The following is a 16659-nucleotide window of genomic DNA, read 5'->3' on the forward strand; positions in this document are numbered from 1 at the left end:
TGTAAGAAGAATGAAAAGGTAGAAAAACATTTGGTTGTGAAAGGCTTTAAAAGTCAAACAAGAGTTTATATTTGATCCCCCTCAAAAATTTGAAACCACTTGTTTGTTGATATCTATATCTGTATTATCAATGTTCACCAAATTCTCTATGCCTCATATAACTTCTCTAATTCCACTTCCTCATCCTTTATGTCACCATATTGAAAAACTACATATCTTTAGTGGCCCAGCTCAATTACCATTTCCTTCATGGAATTTTTTTTGTGACCTAGTATTGGTCAGAAGTGCCTTAAATTTCTCCTAAAGTTTATTTGAACCTTTCATATGTATTTAGCATACTTTATTTAGCATTTTTATTTTTGATTTTGTTTCATTTCTCCTTTTAGAGTATGAACCCCTTGAAGGCAAAGGCTGCCTCTTTCTTCTCTATATACCTCATTGCCTAGAAAAATGACTTATACAGGTTAGGCACTGAATAAAATTATTGAATAATGACACATAGCTCAAAAGGAGTGAGATCATTATAGCTAAGTGTGATGAAAACCATAGAGATAAATTGATGAGCAACAGTGAATTTAACTTAGAGTTGATAATACTTACTTTTTTTATTTTCTTTCAGATACATCTGCATATCTTTCATATCAGAATAACGCTCAATTTGGAAAATATGCCATACCTATTACTGTGAGTGACAGACATGGAATGTCTTCAACAAAGATGATGCGTGTTAATCTCTGTGATTGTGTTCATCCAGAACAATGTGAATCTGCAAGATCAGCATATGCAGACACAAGACTGGGCACATGGGCCATCCTTGCAATATTATTGGGCATAGCATTACTATTTTGTAAGTCTTTTTGTTTTGTTGAATATAATAATGATGCTGTTAGGCTAGATGGTCCCCGAAGTTCCTACCAACCCAGAGATCTTGTGATAATGCTATACTATCTGAATATAAGGCTTTTCCTTTTATAAATTATCTTCCTCACAAGCAATCTTATGAAGGAACTAGCATATCATAAGTGCTGTCACTATTACTTTTATCAATAATAAATCTGGGCCATATAGAAATTCCGATTTTCTAAAGGTCAGGCTGCTAACAGGTGGTGGAGCCAAGGATGGAATCCAAGGCTTCTAATTATAAAACTTCTCTCTCCACTGTATTACTTTTAAGTAAATGTTTTTTTTTTTTTTTAAATTAATGTTTAGGAACCAGTATAAAAGTCACCATTGTATTTAAAGCCCTTAAAAATATTATCACTTTAGTTTTATTTATGTTGAGTTGCATACTATGACTGTACACACATATGCTTAAATATAATTTGTGTATTTTCTTTGTTTCATTGGCTGCTTTACTCCAAAAAATTATCAATAAGTGGTCAACTTACTCTTGATGATAGGTTGCTTCCTACTTAGCTAAATTGGTCTTCAGAATACAGAACTCAGACCATTGTCGAGTCTCTACTTGAAGACTCTTCAGAAAAGTAGACTCTTTCAGAATTTAGTTATCAATTCTCCTATTCTTTGAGAACCTAGTCTTACCTTGTACTACAAAGAAACATCAGAGTAGGACTACATGATAAAGCAATTAGAGATTTCTCTTAATATGTAAGTACACACACATGCACACACACACACACACACACAGAGTATGCTTAAAATCTTAGTGCATTTTTATGCTATTAAACCTTAATAGCATAAATAGCATGGAGAGATAACCATGTATTAATAGAAAAGTATAATATTATCCCTCTGTATTGTGAAGCTATATAAAAAAATCTTTAACAGTGGAGGAATGATGTAATTTTTAAAAATAGTATTTTATTTTACCAAATATATATTTTTTGTAATTTTTACCAAATATTTATTTTTGTAAAACTTCATGTTCCAAATTTTTCTCCCTCCCTCTTTTCTTTTTCCCTCTTCCAAGACATCAGGCAATCTGATATAAATTAAATATGTATAATTTCTTTAAATGTATTTCCATACTTTTCATGTTGTATAAGAAAAATCAGATAAAAAGAAAAAAACACGAGAAAGGAAAAAAAAAACACCAAGCAAAAAAACAACAAGGACCAAAAAAAATAAGTACTATGCTTGAATCTACATTCAATTTCCTTAGTTCTCTCTCTGGATGCAGATGGCATTTTCCATCCCAAGTTTATTGTAACTGCCTTGAATAAATGCATTGTTGAAAAGATCCAAGTCCATCACAGTTGATCATCACATAATCTTGTTGTTATTTTTTATAATGTTCTCTTGGTTTTACTCCAATCAGCATAAAGCCTTTCCAGGCTTTTCTGAAATCAGCCTGGTTATAGTGTTTTTAATCAAGATTGTTCATGACAGAATTGTCTTTCTTTGTCTTGTATTCATAGGAACAATTTATTCACATTGTATTCAGCAAGATATTTGTGAGGAGGAAATTTCTTCTCTAAACAGATATTGTGAATTGCATAAATTTTATCTGCTGCATAGAATTATGTCTTTTTTCTTGTGGAGTTTCAATTAGGTCCTAATTCTATTAGAGGACAGTTAAATTAATGTAAATACACATTGGACCACTGATTTTGAAATTTAAGTTGACTTGGGTTTAGTCCATTGGAGTGGAACCATTTAGAAACTACTTAAAGCACATTATGGTATTCTTCAATTGTTTCTAGTTAATTCATAAGTAGAAAAGAATATTGATTCAAAGATCTAAAATAATTAGCTGAGCAAGTAATCATTTTACATACCGTATTTTTCTTGTTCTGCATAGTAAGCTCAAATGGTTCTCTTCTTCATGTAGGCGTTTTATTCACATTAGTCTGTGGAATTTGGAGTCCCTCAAAAGTAAAAAAACCATTTCCTGATGATATGGCTCAGCAGAATTTAATTATATCAAATACAGAAGCTCCTGGAGATGACAGAGTGGTAAGTAATGTGCTTTTAAGAACAAATCCTTAAACATGAATGAGTTATCCTTTTATTTTTTTTAATTATGTGAAGCTTTGTTTCCTCACATAAAACAATTTTGATGTCAATAAAAAAAAATTAATAGCATTAGGTGCCTTGTCAGATAACATTTGAATAATTAGAAGGCATTTGTTGATGACAGTATTAAATTTTGACATAATTGTAATATTTTAGGAATATTATCAATTAGTTTTCTACTACAATAAATCAGTGTACATTTTTTTAGGTATATTCTATAGGCTAAGTCCTCATACACAAAGAAAAGTATGAAAATAGTTTTTGCTTTTGAGGAACTTACCATGTAGCTAGGGAAACCAGTATATTGATATATAGGTATATAAAACAACAGCTCAATTTTCCCTGAAAATCTGCTATAGAATGAATGGAATACATTAGGGGCTTAAAAAAATAGAACAAAACAATATTGTTTTTTATTTCTTTGGCCTATATGCCTAGTAGTGTTATTGTTTCGGTCAAAGGGTATTTGTGGTTTTATAGCCCTTTGGGAATGATTTCAAATTCCTTTCCAGAATGATTGAATTAGTATTTACCTTTATCAACAGCATATATGCATTAGTATTTTAAATTTCTCACATTCTTTCCAATGTTTGCCATTTTCCTTTTCTATTATATTATCTAATCTGTTAAGTGTTTGGTGGTAATTCAGAGTTGTTTTAATTTGCATTTCTCTAATCAGTAGTGATTTAGAAGATTTTTTTCATCTGGCTATAGATAACTTTGGTTACTTTATCTGAAAACTGCTTGTTCATATCCTTTGACTATTTGTCATTTGAGGGATATTCTTATTTCTATAAATTTAAATATGAGATCTTTATCAGAGAAATTTGCTGTAATTTTTTTAACAGCAAGGATTACTGTGTACTTCCTTTCATCCTATTCCCCCCTATTTATCCTACTCTCTTTCTCCTTTCACCCTGCAAAAAGTATTTTGCTTCTGACTTTTACCTATTCCAATCTACTCTCCTCTCTGTAGTGGCTTGCCTCCACCCCCACTTTTTTCTTATTCCCTTCCCCTCCTACTTTCCTATATGGTAAGATAGTCTTCATTCACCTAAGTCTATATGTCATTTCTCTGAGTCATTTCAGGTGAGAGTATTATTCACAAGCTTCCCTCCCCCCTTTTTCCATCTTCCCCTCTACTGTAAAATCTCTTTTATGCCAGATAATTCAATCTCCTTTGCTTAATGCATTCTTCTTTCTTACCCCTTAATTTAATTTATTATTTTTAAAGATAATCATACCATCACATTCACCTCATGCCTCTGCTTTCTGTCTATGTATAATCCTAACTTCCTAATAATGAGAAAGTGTTTAGGAATTACAAGTATCATTTTCCCATATAGGAATATAAAGTTTAATATTATTGAATCCTTTATGATTTCTCTTTTCCATTTACCTTTTTAAGTTTCTTTTGAATCTTGTATTTGAAAGTCACATTTTCTATTCAGTTCAGTGTTTTCCTTAGGAATGCTTAACAGTCCTATGTTTCAGTGAATATCTACTTTCTCCCCCTGAAGGATTATATTCACTTTTGCTGTATAGGTGATTTTTGGTTGTAATTCTAGCTCTTTTCCTCTCTGGAATATTATATTCCAAACTCTCTGATCCTTTAATGTAGACACTGCTAAAACTTGTGTCATCCTGATTGTGGCTCCATGATATCTGAATTTTTTCTTTTTGGCAGCTTGTAATATTTTTCTCCTCAGTCTGACAGCTCTTGAATTTGGCTATAATATTCCTAAGAGGTTTCATTTTGAGATCTCTTTTGGGAGATGATTGGTAGATTGTTTCTTTCATTTTCTATTTTTCCCTCTGGTTCTAGGATATCAGGACAATTTTCCTTGATTGTTTCTTGAAAGATAATATCTAGACTTTTTTTGATCATGGCTTTCAAGTAGTCCAAGAATTTTAAAATTATCTCTCTTGGATATATTTTATGGGTCACTTTTTCCCATGAGATATTTTTTCATTTGCTTCTATTTTTTCCCCCATTCTTTTGATTTTGCTTTATTTTTTCTTGATGTCTTATAAAGTCATTAGCTTCTACTTGCTCAATTTTTAGGGCATTATTTTCTTCAGTGAGCTTTTGTACCTCCTTTTCCATTTGACCAATTCTGCTTCAAGTATGCTGGAGCCTTTTATGTATTGGTCTGTATTACTCTCTCACTGTGGTGCAACAGATCTTCCTGCTAACTTTTTAAATTATCTTGGGTTGAAAAATTCTTTTTCTCCATCCTTTGTGTGTTCAGCTACTCTAGAATTTATTCTGAATTATTTTTTTAAAGGTATATGGGGAAGGTGGGATTACAGGAGAGCTCAGGTAAGTTCCTAACTTTTCTCTACTATCTTGGCTCCATCTAGTTTTGTATCTATTATTACTCTTTGGTTAAAAACTCTGCCCTTCTTCTAAGTATACTGATCATTCTTCTTGGCATTATTATAATTACTATGTATATTGCTTTCTTGGCTCTGCTTACTTCACTCTGTATCAGTTTGAGTAGTTCTTTCCATCCTTTTCAGTCTTCATCAATTGATGAATGTGTACTTTGATCAATTCTTAGCTATCACAAAAGATGCTGTTATAAATATTTTGTAGTATATGAAGATTTTTTTTGATGACTTCCCTTTCTAATTTTTGTGAAGTATTTTGACTAGACTGCTTCTTTGATGCTGTCATTTCCTAACTTGTATTCTACTTATCTGTATACATGTTGTATAATATATATACTCCCCTACTTCCCATACAGAATACAAACTTCTTGTTAGCACAGATCATTTTTTATTGTATACTTAGTTTTTACTATAATATATTATTAATATTTATTGGAATGATACTAAGGACAGACCTACTTTACAATGACTTTCATTCCATAACACATATTAGTGTACAAATAGCAAAGTTAAATTGCCTAAATATTATTGAAAATGAATATTTTTTTTCTCCTTTTCACTCTTCATCATGCTTTGCATCCCTTGATCACATCACATAAATGGTTCTATTTTCTTTCAGTGTTCCACAAATGGATTTGCAACCCAGATGTTGAACGGAAATGGCCAAAGTATTTGTGGCACATTAGGATCAGGAATTAAAAATGGGGGACATGAATGCTTTGAAATGGTGAAAGGAGGACATCAGACCTTGGAATCCTGTCGAGGAGGGCATCAAACTCTGGAATCCTGTCGAGGAGGGCATCAAACTCTGGAATCTTGTCGAGGAGGGCATCAAACTCTGGAATCTTGTCGAGGAGGGCATCAAACTCTGGAATCCTGTCGAGGAGGACATCACATTGTAGATTCATGCAGGAATGGAGGACATGTTGAAGTTGATACTTGCAGATATACATACTCTGAGTGGCACAATTATACTCAACCACATCTTGGTGAAGTAAGTTTTCTGGACAGGTTATAGTTATTTGTATTAGAATTTTTGAGAATATATATTTTATGTATATATAGATATTAATATATAGTTACAGATTTACATCCATATTTATATTTGCCACATATAATTTGTGTGTATCTGTGTATTTCTCTCCTTCCTGATATGTATATCTAGATATCTCTCTCTCTCTCTCTCTCTACATATATACATATTATATGTGGGTACACACATACACATATATGTAACTATATATGCAAATATGTACTGAATAGTAGATTTGTAATAATAGACTAAACAACATTTATATTTTTAGAAACAATTATTGCATATTTTCAGTCTATACTTATTTGATTATGTATTAGAAACAGATTTTATTTTATCCATTAGATTTCACTTAATTTATATCTTTTCACTACCATTAGCATATCTAATGAACCCATTAAAACTCTTTTAGATCATTTGAGTGTTTCACTGTAAAAATTCACTTAATAACATAAAATTAAGAAACAACATACTTCAATTTCACAAACTCCTTAAGTTGTTTCTCTGTTCAACACGTTGTACTTGGAAGCTTATTCTTTGGGAAAGCTTCTGCTGACAGCTTGGAAGAATGGCACTTTACAATAAAATGTGTGCAAAGCATTACCAATTAGGGACAAGGAAATTTGGTAGACAAACAACAGGAGAACTGACATAGAGATATATCCTTGATTTCTTTTTGAAATGTCTAACTTTGAAATGAACTACATTTTGTATTTTCTCATATTATTTTATTGATTCATTTGAACTATAATGGAAAAATATTTCCCATTGTTTCTATTGTTTGGAAGAACTTTGATGTACAAAAATATAGTTCTAGATTACTTATCAACTATATTGAACCCAGACTGTGAAGATCTGAGTCCTGGTTCTACCTCCTTTTAATGAACAAATATTGCTTTTAGTTGTAATTTCTTAATGGAAACATGATTATAAAGAACATATGTGTGCACGACCTAACTGCATGATTGCTGTAGATCTGATAAATGTTGATTTTATAGTATGTTTATGATACAGGCCAACCTTGTACATTTTTTGTGTGTAGGAATCCATTAGAGGACACACTCTGGTTAAAAATTAAGCAATCAAAGGTAAATAAAAATAATTTTTAAATTAATCTATTTAGGTGCCTCTTTTAAAATAATAAAATGTGTTTTCTTACTTTGTAGAAGTTGCATCTCTGCAATCAGAATGAAGATAACACCAATGCTCAAGATTATGTTCTATCATATAACTATGAAGGAAGAGGCTCCACGGCTGGTTCTGTAGGGTGTTGCAGTGAGCGCCATGATGAAGAAGGGTTTGAATTTTTAGATCAACTGGAACCCAAATTTGCTACATTAGCACAAACATGCATGAAGAGATAAATGTGTTGATAATAATTCTTTACCTTTTTTCACATAGTTTAGAGGAAATTAGAAAAAATTTAAATTTGATGATTATGATGAGGGTGAATTTTTCTACATTTTGAAAAGAGGATGTATTTATCCTCACACAATTTTTTTTCCCTTTAAATCTATTTACCTCTTCCAAGAGGCAATACAAGGCAAAATCAAATCACTTTTCTTTATATGGAGGGCTAAATAGATAAATGACTATTTCTAAGCCTCCATTATAAGAATTAAAAATTATATATTCACTTGTATATTTCCTTCTCCCTCTTTCCCTCATCCTAAAATATATATTGCTATTAAACTTTGGTGATGATGCATTGACAGCATACCAAGTGATTTCCATGCCAACAATCCTATAGAATATAATAATTTCAAACTAAATATAAGACAATATTTGAAACTTTTGTTAGGTGAGTTAGTTCCTTGATCATGTAGCATGATGGGAGAGAGTGAATAGAAAGGCAGGAAGAAAGGAAGGAGAGGGAGAGAGAAGAAGGGGAAGATGAGAGAAGAGGGATAGAGGTAGAGGGGGAGAGAGAATTTTATATTCATTACCTAAAAATGATAGTTTTTTAAAAAAAAGTAGCTCTTTATTAAACTAACTGAATATAATACTTACTGACTCTTGAGTCAGATAACCTGGATTCAAATTCTGCCTTTGATGCTTATTATTTGTGTGACTACCAGTAAGTGGTAAATGAATATTAATATTCATCTGGCTCAGTTTCTTCATCTGAAAAATCATGGGCCCAGCACCTTATCTATAATCTTACATTAAATATATAAGTTTCTTAATATTCATCTGGCTCAGTTTTCTCATCTGAAAAATCATGGGCCCAGCACCTTATCTATAAGTTTACATTAAATATATGTTTCTTAATATTCATCTGACTCAGTTTCCTCATCTGAAAAATCATGGGCCCAGCATCTTATCTATAATCTTACATTAAATATATAAAACTCCTTTATTTTTCTTTATTCTCTCCGTGAAGTAGAAAATCTTATTAATTTCTCTGACTTGGCTGTTCCGTTCCAGTTATTGGCAGAAATAAGAATGACCTTTCAGTACTAAAACTGCAGGATCAACAACATAAATTTCTCTTTGAAGAGGAGGGTAACATTATTTGCTTCTGATTGGGCATTCTCTTTTCAACATAAACCTCTAATAATGTGTAGCATTGCAGAGTGTTAACCTTTTACTACTTATGAACAATGAAAGTAAGTTTTAATAATATTTAATTTTCCATAATTCCTTTGACATAAAGTGGCTAATACCTTTTTTAGAGTTGTGATTTTACACCTGAACTTTGTAAGCCATAAGCAGTGAAGACTGAGTACATAATAGAGTGTTTTGTGTCAAAATCAGAGCAGAATAACAACCAGTATTTTTTTATATAATTATTATCTTCATGACTGTTAGTCACTTTTGGTAATTCCCAAAATAGCTGGATTATGAACATTCTGTAAACCAGGGATGAGAAGAGAAACCTTTTTTCTGCCAAGGGCCATTTGAATATTCATGGCATCATTTGCAGTCCATACAAAATTATAAATTTATAGAACTCAAACAGTAAAGGTTATTGTATCTAGATTTCAGCTCATCCTCTCCTGTAGTTGTCTAAGGAAATGATTTCTTGGCCCCCTTATGGCCTGTGGACTTGATATTCTTAAATCTTGCTCAGAAATGTAGAGATCAAGCTACTTCATTCCCCGCTAAGTTTATGAATTATAAGATATATAAATGGACTTCAGGACATCTTCATCCTTGTCCTACATATTGTTCCTTTCTGTTTTCCCACTATACTTCTACCTTTTTTCCCATACAAGCTGTTCTTCTATAAATGCTCTTTTATTTTTCTCTTGCTTCAAGAATCTGTATGATTTAAAAAAAGTCATGGTCTTCGTATACTTCATTATTTCTTAGGACTACCTCTTCCCCCTCAAATACCATCAATTTGAGATTTAATTTGAATTGCAAAGAAGTAGCCTTTGGAAAATTTAGTCACACTCTAAGTTTGTTCTCCACCTAATATAAATTAATGTGTTCAGATTAGTAATTGCAAAATAAAGCGGGAGGGATTTTGAAATAGATGGCATAAGAACCCAGAGAGAATCTTTGAGCATAAGAAAACTAGGATAAGGAACCTGAGATTTTGGAACAGAAGGGATTTCAAGGGTGAAAGAAGAAGAAAGGAAAAGCAGAGGATGCCAAAAACTATTTTTGCTTACTCATATATTATATAGGATGCTTACTCTTCTTTGTAGCCAAGAATTATTGTAATATAACTTGATGGATTAATGAATGGAATACCAGGCCTGAAATCAGGCCAATTCATCTTCCTGAGTTCAAATCTGGTCTCAGATATTTATTAACTCTGTGATCCTGAGCAAAATCAATTAACCCTTTTCTCCTCAGTTTCCTCATTAGTGGAGTGAGCTGGAGAAGAAAATGGCAAAACTCCAGTATTTTTGCCAAGAAAACCTAAATGGAATCATGAAGAATTAGACATAATTGAAGCAACTAAACAACCAAAATTTTTGTTAGGTCTCTTTATACAACCTCAGCCCTTTCGTTTCCCCCTATATTCCTACTTTCTTCTGCTTTGAAACTTCAGTAAATTTAAAAGGGAAGGGGTTTATGTAAGCTTGGTGGGGGAGCTTGAGTAAGGTTGGTGAAAGGATGGATCTATACTTAGGTATGTACATCACAAAGGTGTGGGAATTTTATTTGTGCTTAGCGGTAGCTTTTTATAGAAAATATTTATATTGATACAGGATTTCTCATTGGATATTTAATTAGTTTGCTGTCGAAATGTCCATTAATAAATTTAGACTTTTAGAAAATATATCATCTTTTTCTATTTTAAAACAGTTAATAATCTTTCTGTTGATTGGCATTATCTTTACACTGTACAATTCTAAAATGTGTGCTATTTTGACCCAGAGTATGGATATTTAAAAGGAAAACCTCAAAAACTTTTTTGAAAAGTGACTCTACTTTTTATACAAATGTACAGAATAATTTTCTTGGTTTTATGGAAATGTATACACTTAAAATGTTAATTGTACACTCAATTATTTTTCATTGTTCATTTTCATAACAATATTCATTGTTATATTAGCTACAGTTTTATAGAATTGTAAATGGGTTGGGAAAATAAAAACATTTACTATATGCTAATAAAAGGACTTTCTTTTTTTTGTGCCTTTTGTTTAGTGAATTATAATGCAAATAGTTTTTCCCTTAAGCTTACCATCAAATGGGCAAACAAGATAAGCTAATTTATTAATGACAAATATGTGTTGAGGATAAAAAGGTATGTTGAACAGTTCTAAAGGTAGAAAATCAATCCATTTGATCTCAGTAGACTTCCCAGATAAGCATATGGTATAATGGCCAATGGGGAAAGTATGTATTATACAGACTTTAAGAGAGAGAATCTAGGTCCTGGGACAAGGAAAAGCGCTCTATTATATATAGCTGAAGCTTCTCATTAAATCTGACAGGAATGGCACTGGCTATTGAATCAAAATCACTGCAGAATATGACTTCAGTCACGAAATAGAATGTTTCCAGTTGTATTCATTTTTTTTCCCTTAATAACTCCCCCCTACACCTTTTTCTTTTTTTTTTTTGCCACTTACCATTTAGGTGATTTCCTGTTTCAAATGATGTCATTTTATAATCATCTAGAACCAGATAACATTTATACATTCATTAACTTTTGAAAAAAAATCATTTTCTATATGCTTTCACATGGCTGTCTTGTGATCTCTACTAGGTATATAAGTTATGTCAAGTCAAAGACCATTTCTTATGTCTTTCCTATCCCTTAGGCATAGTATTGAGTTCTCATAAGGTTGAAAATTTAAAGGAAAGAGGAGTTTTAGTTTCATGTACTACAACTCATTTACAAATAAAATAGTATAATTCACATTTCTATTTTTTTTTAAGTGCAAAGAACCATGAGGTAAATGTTACTATTTTTTTTTTCCATTTGAAACTAGAAAAAGTATATCCAACTAATATACCTGAGTTATAACAGCTGGAATGCCTGGGCATGGAACCCTTATACTCTGATGCTTTTCTGATGACTTAACACTATAAAAATAAATTGAGTAATTAATCCCTTGCTAGTAAAGAACAAGTCTTCAAAAGGGAAAACCTGTGTTGTCAGGAAAAATTTAGAAGCTAAGGATTTTATGAATTCATAATGTATAAGCAATTGAAGAGAGAAAAATGATTTTTTAAAAAAGCAGTCTGCAAGGCATTGAAATGTTTAGAGGGACTATGATAAGATAGAGAAAATTAGCTATTCCCCTTCTTAGTATATTAATATTATTTGATAATGTATCATTGGACTGTGAAAAGATTTTAGTAGTTACAAAAAGGTCATTAATCTTGTCAAAACTCATTATAGTATCCTGGATATTATAGTTAAATAATTAATTGAATTCAAATTTTAATCAGCTTGTTTAAATTGGAAGCTATATTGATCTCTTAACAGTTTAAATATATTTTGAAAAATTTTAAAATAGGCTCATGACTTGTTCTGTTTGCAAGGTTTATAAAGCTATAGATATGTTTCTTGATCATTGTTAATTTTTTGGAGGAAAAGCAATATTGGTACCCTCACAATGTTATATATCATGTCCATTTCTGCGTCTTTGATAAGCAAAGTTTAAAAAATAGATTTTCAAATTGAAACAAATTTAGTATAAATATCTTGCAACTTTATAACTCAAGGTGAATTTTTGTTTTTCAGATTTAAAGAGAACGAGACTCTTAAGCTACAAGAAAAATTTTGAGATTTCAAATTCAAATTATTTCTTTTTTTAAAAAAATATTTGTTTTCAATATACATTTTTTCAAATCAGAACAAAAGGGAAAAAAAAAAAAAAACTATGGAAGAGGAAAAAAAAGCAGAAAAAAAAGTGAACATAGCATGTGTTGATTTGCATTCAATCTCCATAGTTCTTTATTCTGGATGCAGATGGCTTTTTCTATCCAAAATCTATTGGGATTGCTTTGGAAAATTAATTTATTTAAAAAGATAGATATTAACCACTAACAGCACAGACTCTAGACTCCTAAAATCAGTTAATTCTATTCACTAATTTCTCATATTACTATACCAAGAAGAGAGTGAATTTTCCTCTTGATATGAACATGAATAATTCTCAATGATATTTTCTTTTTTTTTAATTAAAACTTCTATATTGATATAAAGAATCATATATTTTTAGGTAGAAGAGACTTTAGAAGCTAAATAATTCAATGTTTTTTTCAGATGAAGACAGACTTAGACGTCATGCCTAATAAATGGGTGATCTGGGAGTCAATTCTAGATCCTTGACTCCAAAGCTGGTGTTTTTTCCCTTGTATCATACTGTTAGCTTTTGCTATACCGTTGGGCAGTCTGAGTCAGTTGTCATAATTGTCTGTCTTTTGCCCTTTCCCATTGTATTCCTCCTTATCTTCTCCAAACAAAACAAAGTAGAACCTACTTTGAAGCCATTTAGAACAGAAGCCATTTTGGCTAACACTCCTGTTACATTGCTCGGCTCCATCAGTGAGCATTCTCCAGGTATGGATGCGTCTTAGTGGGTGGGGACTGAGTTGGAGGGGTCTGGGTTTGGCACTGCTTAGTAAGTACTGATCAGTTGTGCCAAACCAAATCAAGTTACATCCAACTTTGCCACGTCTGTGAGTCTTACACAGCTTTCCAGCTTCTGAAGTAGTTTTCTTCACCATATGATCATTTCATTAATCAAAATTTATTGAATGTTCAAGACAGTCTACATGGTGCTAAGGGAAACAAAGCCACAGGTCTCTACCTTCAAGGAGTTGTTTCTGATTCAATCTCTGCCTTGTTTTCTGGGTTTCTCTCCAGGCAGACACTTGCTATTGATCACTGAACCTTTATTTTGTGCAGTCCACTTTTCCTTGTTCCATGTGTAACTCAAAACATGTGGGTGTGACTTATCTAATTAACAGTGGCTTAAGCAAGACCTTTGTGTCTTTTTTAAAAAAAAATTCTATTACCTAATTTGGATTTTTAAAATGCTGTCCTATATTTTAAGGGAAGCTTGGATAATTAAAAGGCTAGAACTTTAAAATTAATCTAATATAGGTTTTTATATAGTTTCCTCAGTCAATAAAGATAAATTGATATGTTTCTGTTAAAAAGAAGAAATTACATTGTTTTTAAGGTACTTCTCAACACCATTCAGAAAATGGAAGAGTTGATAACATGGTATTTTAATAAATTACTATGGTAGCATTGAACTTTAATTAAAGGAATGGTAATAATAAATGTTTAACCTGCAAGTCCGTCATTCTGGGCTCAGATTATCAGTCCTAAACTGCAGAAAAAAAGGCTCTTTTCTACTATTCATGATAAAGTCTACCACTTTTGTGCCTTTTTTTTTTTTTTGTGTGTGTGTGGTTGTTGTTCACAACACTATTTTCGGTAGAGAGATACTTCTAGGGATTAATAACTCCCTAATCCCTTTCCTAACTGAGAGTAGATAACTCAGAAGTCTCCATTGAATAATTATAGAATCTAAGAATTTCAAAGCTGGAAAGGATGTCAGAGACCATATAGTCTAACTAGTTCTTGAAGAAGTATCTCTTCTTGGATATATCTGACAAACCTTGTCCCTTTGACTTAAGACAATATGAAGGGGAACCACTTCCTTGGGTAGCTAATCCCACTTTGGGATAACAGATCTATTTGCACAGGTTTTTTTTTTTTTTCTTAAGTAGAACATGTGAGATATCAGAGCTTGACCTAGTTTGAGCTCAGTTTCCCTCATATTGCTAGGAGGTTAATTCTGCCTCTTTATCTGTCCTAGGATCATCCTGAAGCTCAGCTGGATCCTTTGGGATCCTTAAGTAGAATCTGGTGAGTGGTAGGTAAAAATACTAATCGGGTAATTTTTGCTTATATAAAGTGAAGCTCATGCTCTTATTTGATCAGTTTTCATTCACTTTATTTCTGCTTGGCTGACATTTCACTAACTGAAAAACACTTGGGATAGGCAACTAGGTGGCACATGGATGGGATGTTGGACCTAGAGGCAGGAAGATCTGAGTTCAAATTTGGCCTCAGACATTAGCTGTGATCCTGGTAAGTCACTTAACCTGTTTGTTTCTCATCTATAAAATGGGAATAATAGCACCTACTTCTCAGGGTTATTGTAAAGGTCAAATAAAATAATTGTAAGGATCAAATTTGGCAGGTCTTTCTGACCTGAGGCTATCATAGTGCTTGGCATATGGTAAGTGCCATATAAATTTTAACTACTATTATTTTTGTTATGATTATCTGGAAATATAATTAGATGAGTAACCCTGAATTGAGAAAATGAAATATTTTCTCTTTTTATAAAAGAGAAGATTGAAAAGGAAAGGCCTTCAAAGGAAGGATGGAAAATTAAATAATATCTTTTTTGCAATAAGCATTTATTAAATTCCCTGTCAGAACACTGTGCTAGCCTCAAGTCAGAGAAACATCACCCTGAAACCTTCCTTCTATGGTATTACCCCTCATTTTACAAAGTGCAGATGTATTTTGGGGGAAGCAAGGAGCAAAACATTCCAGATGACATTCCAGATGACATAACAGAGGACATAATTAGAATGACACAGAGCTCCAAGAAGTGACAGGAATATTAACTCTACTTTTCAGAAATTACATTCAATTTGCTTCCTATTAAAAAAAGAACTCAAGTTCCACTGGCCTTTTGTATCCATTTTTCTTAATAATGAGTGAACCAAATAAGTGGATCCATCAAACAAACAAACAAAAAAGTCAGTTTGGGATTTCCAAATCAGTTTTTTGATTCACTTCTTTTCCAAAAACTTATTTGTTCCTATGAACCATCATTATTGACACAAGGATTGTGAGGAAACAATGAAATTGTGTTTCTAGGCAGGTTGCTCTGACATGAAGAAATGAGTTTGAGCCAAAGGACTCTTTTACAGAAATTCCTAATGAATTACCATTTCTATTTTTTTTTTTTCTTGCTTAAAAATGAATCATCACTAACAAGTTACAGCAGAAATGTAATAGGATCACTTGAGCTGGAAAGATCATCTAGTACCTGTATCTGAATCAAAATTCTTAAACATATAGTTGTGTTCCAGTGATAGGAATTTGAATATTTAATTGTGAAGTTTCTTCTTCTAAGGAATAAAAATCTACTTCTCTATACCCATTTTGCCTTCTGAAGTCTTGCCTTCTGAGCTTAACCAAATATAGTCCCTCTTCTGTAAGATAGTCTTTTAAATACTTGAAGATAGGTATCAGATCCTGCAATTTTTTTTTCTCCAATCGACATATCTGGTTCCAGGTACAAAAGTGCATTTCTCTTGTCCCTCCTGCCTCCCTGTACCTTATACAGCAGTAAAACACTCCAGTGCTTTCCTAGGTAGAATCAGATTAAAATGCAATAGGGGAAATGTTTAATTAAATAAAACTACAATGCAGCATAGATAACATAGATAACATTAATTTGTGTTTGTGTGTGTGTGTGTGTTTTAAGCTAATATAGCCCCCAGGGATTTATTTCTATTTGAATTTGCTATCACTGAGCACACATAATGCAAAATAGTATGCATTCTACTCCCATATCCTTATTTGTGATGTTAATAATAAAACATTTATTAAGTTCTTATAGTGTAATAGTCACTGCTAAACAAATACAAATAATGGGGAAAGACTGGATATAAAGGTGTGTTGTAATGGGAATTTAACACATGTGGCCATGTCAAAAATTGCTTATAAATGTACTAGAGGTCTGGTCTCAGACAAGGTAAGATGAAAGCTTATCTATTAGAATTCAGGTTCTTTTGGGAAG

General features: G+C 32.0%; 1 protein-coding gene across 3 annotated transcripts in view; it reads left to right on the forward strand.

Annotated features, from left to right (window-relative positions):
• LOC100923484 (desmocollin-3) overlaps positions 1-9506 on the forward strand; it is a 54085-nt gene extending 44579 nt beyond the window's left edge. Inside the window, exons 13-17 of one of the 3 annotated variants that reach the window (XM_031946491.1) lie at positions 620-847; positions 2792-2916; positions 5990-6364; positions 7446-7491; positions 7591-7683. In XM_031946491.1, coding sequence (XP_031802351.1) covers positions 620-847; positions 2792-2916; positions 5990-6364; positions 7446-7481 — 764 coding nt within the window. In that variant the 3' untranslated portion in view covers positions 7482-7491; positions 7591-7683. Of the gene's footprint in view, positions 1-619; positions 848-2791; positions 2917-5989; positions 6365-7445; positions 7492-7569 lie in introns of all 3 variants that reach the window. The other 2 variants (XM_031946490.1, XM_031946489.1) reach the window with 2 other exon arrangements.
• The last annotated feature ends 7153 nt before the right edge of the window (positions 9507-16659 follow it).

Source organism: Sarcophilus harrisii, chromosome 1 (assembly GCF_902635505.1).
Source record: "Sarcophilus harrisii chromosome 1, mSarHar1.11, whole genome shotgun sequence".
NCBI classification, from domain to species: Eukaryota; Metazoa; Chordata; class Mammalia; order Dasyuromorphia; family Dasyuridae; genus Sarcophilus; species Sarcophilus harrisii.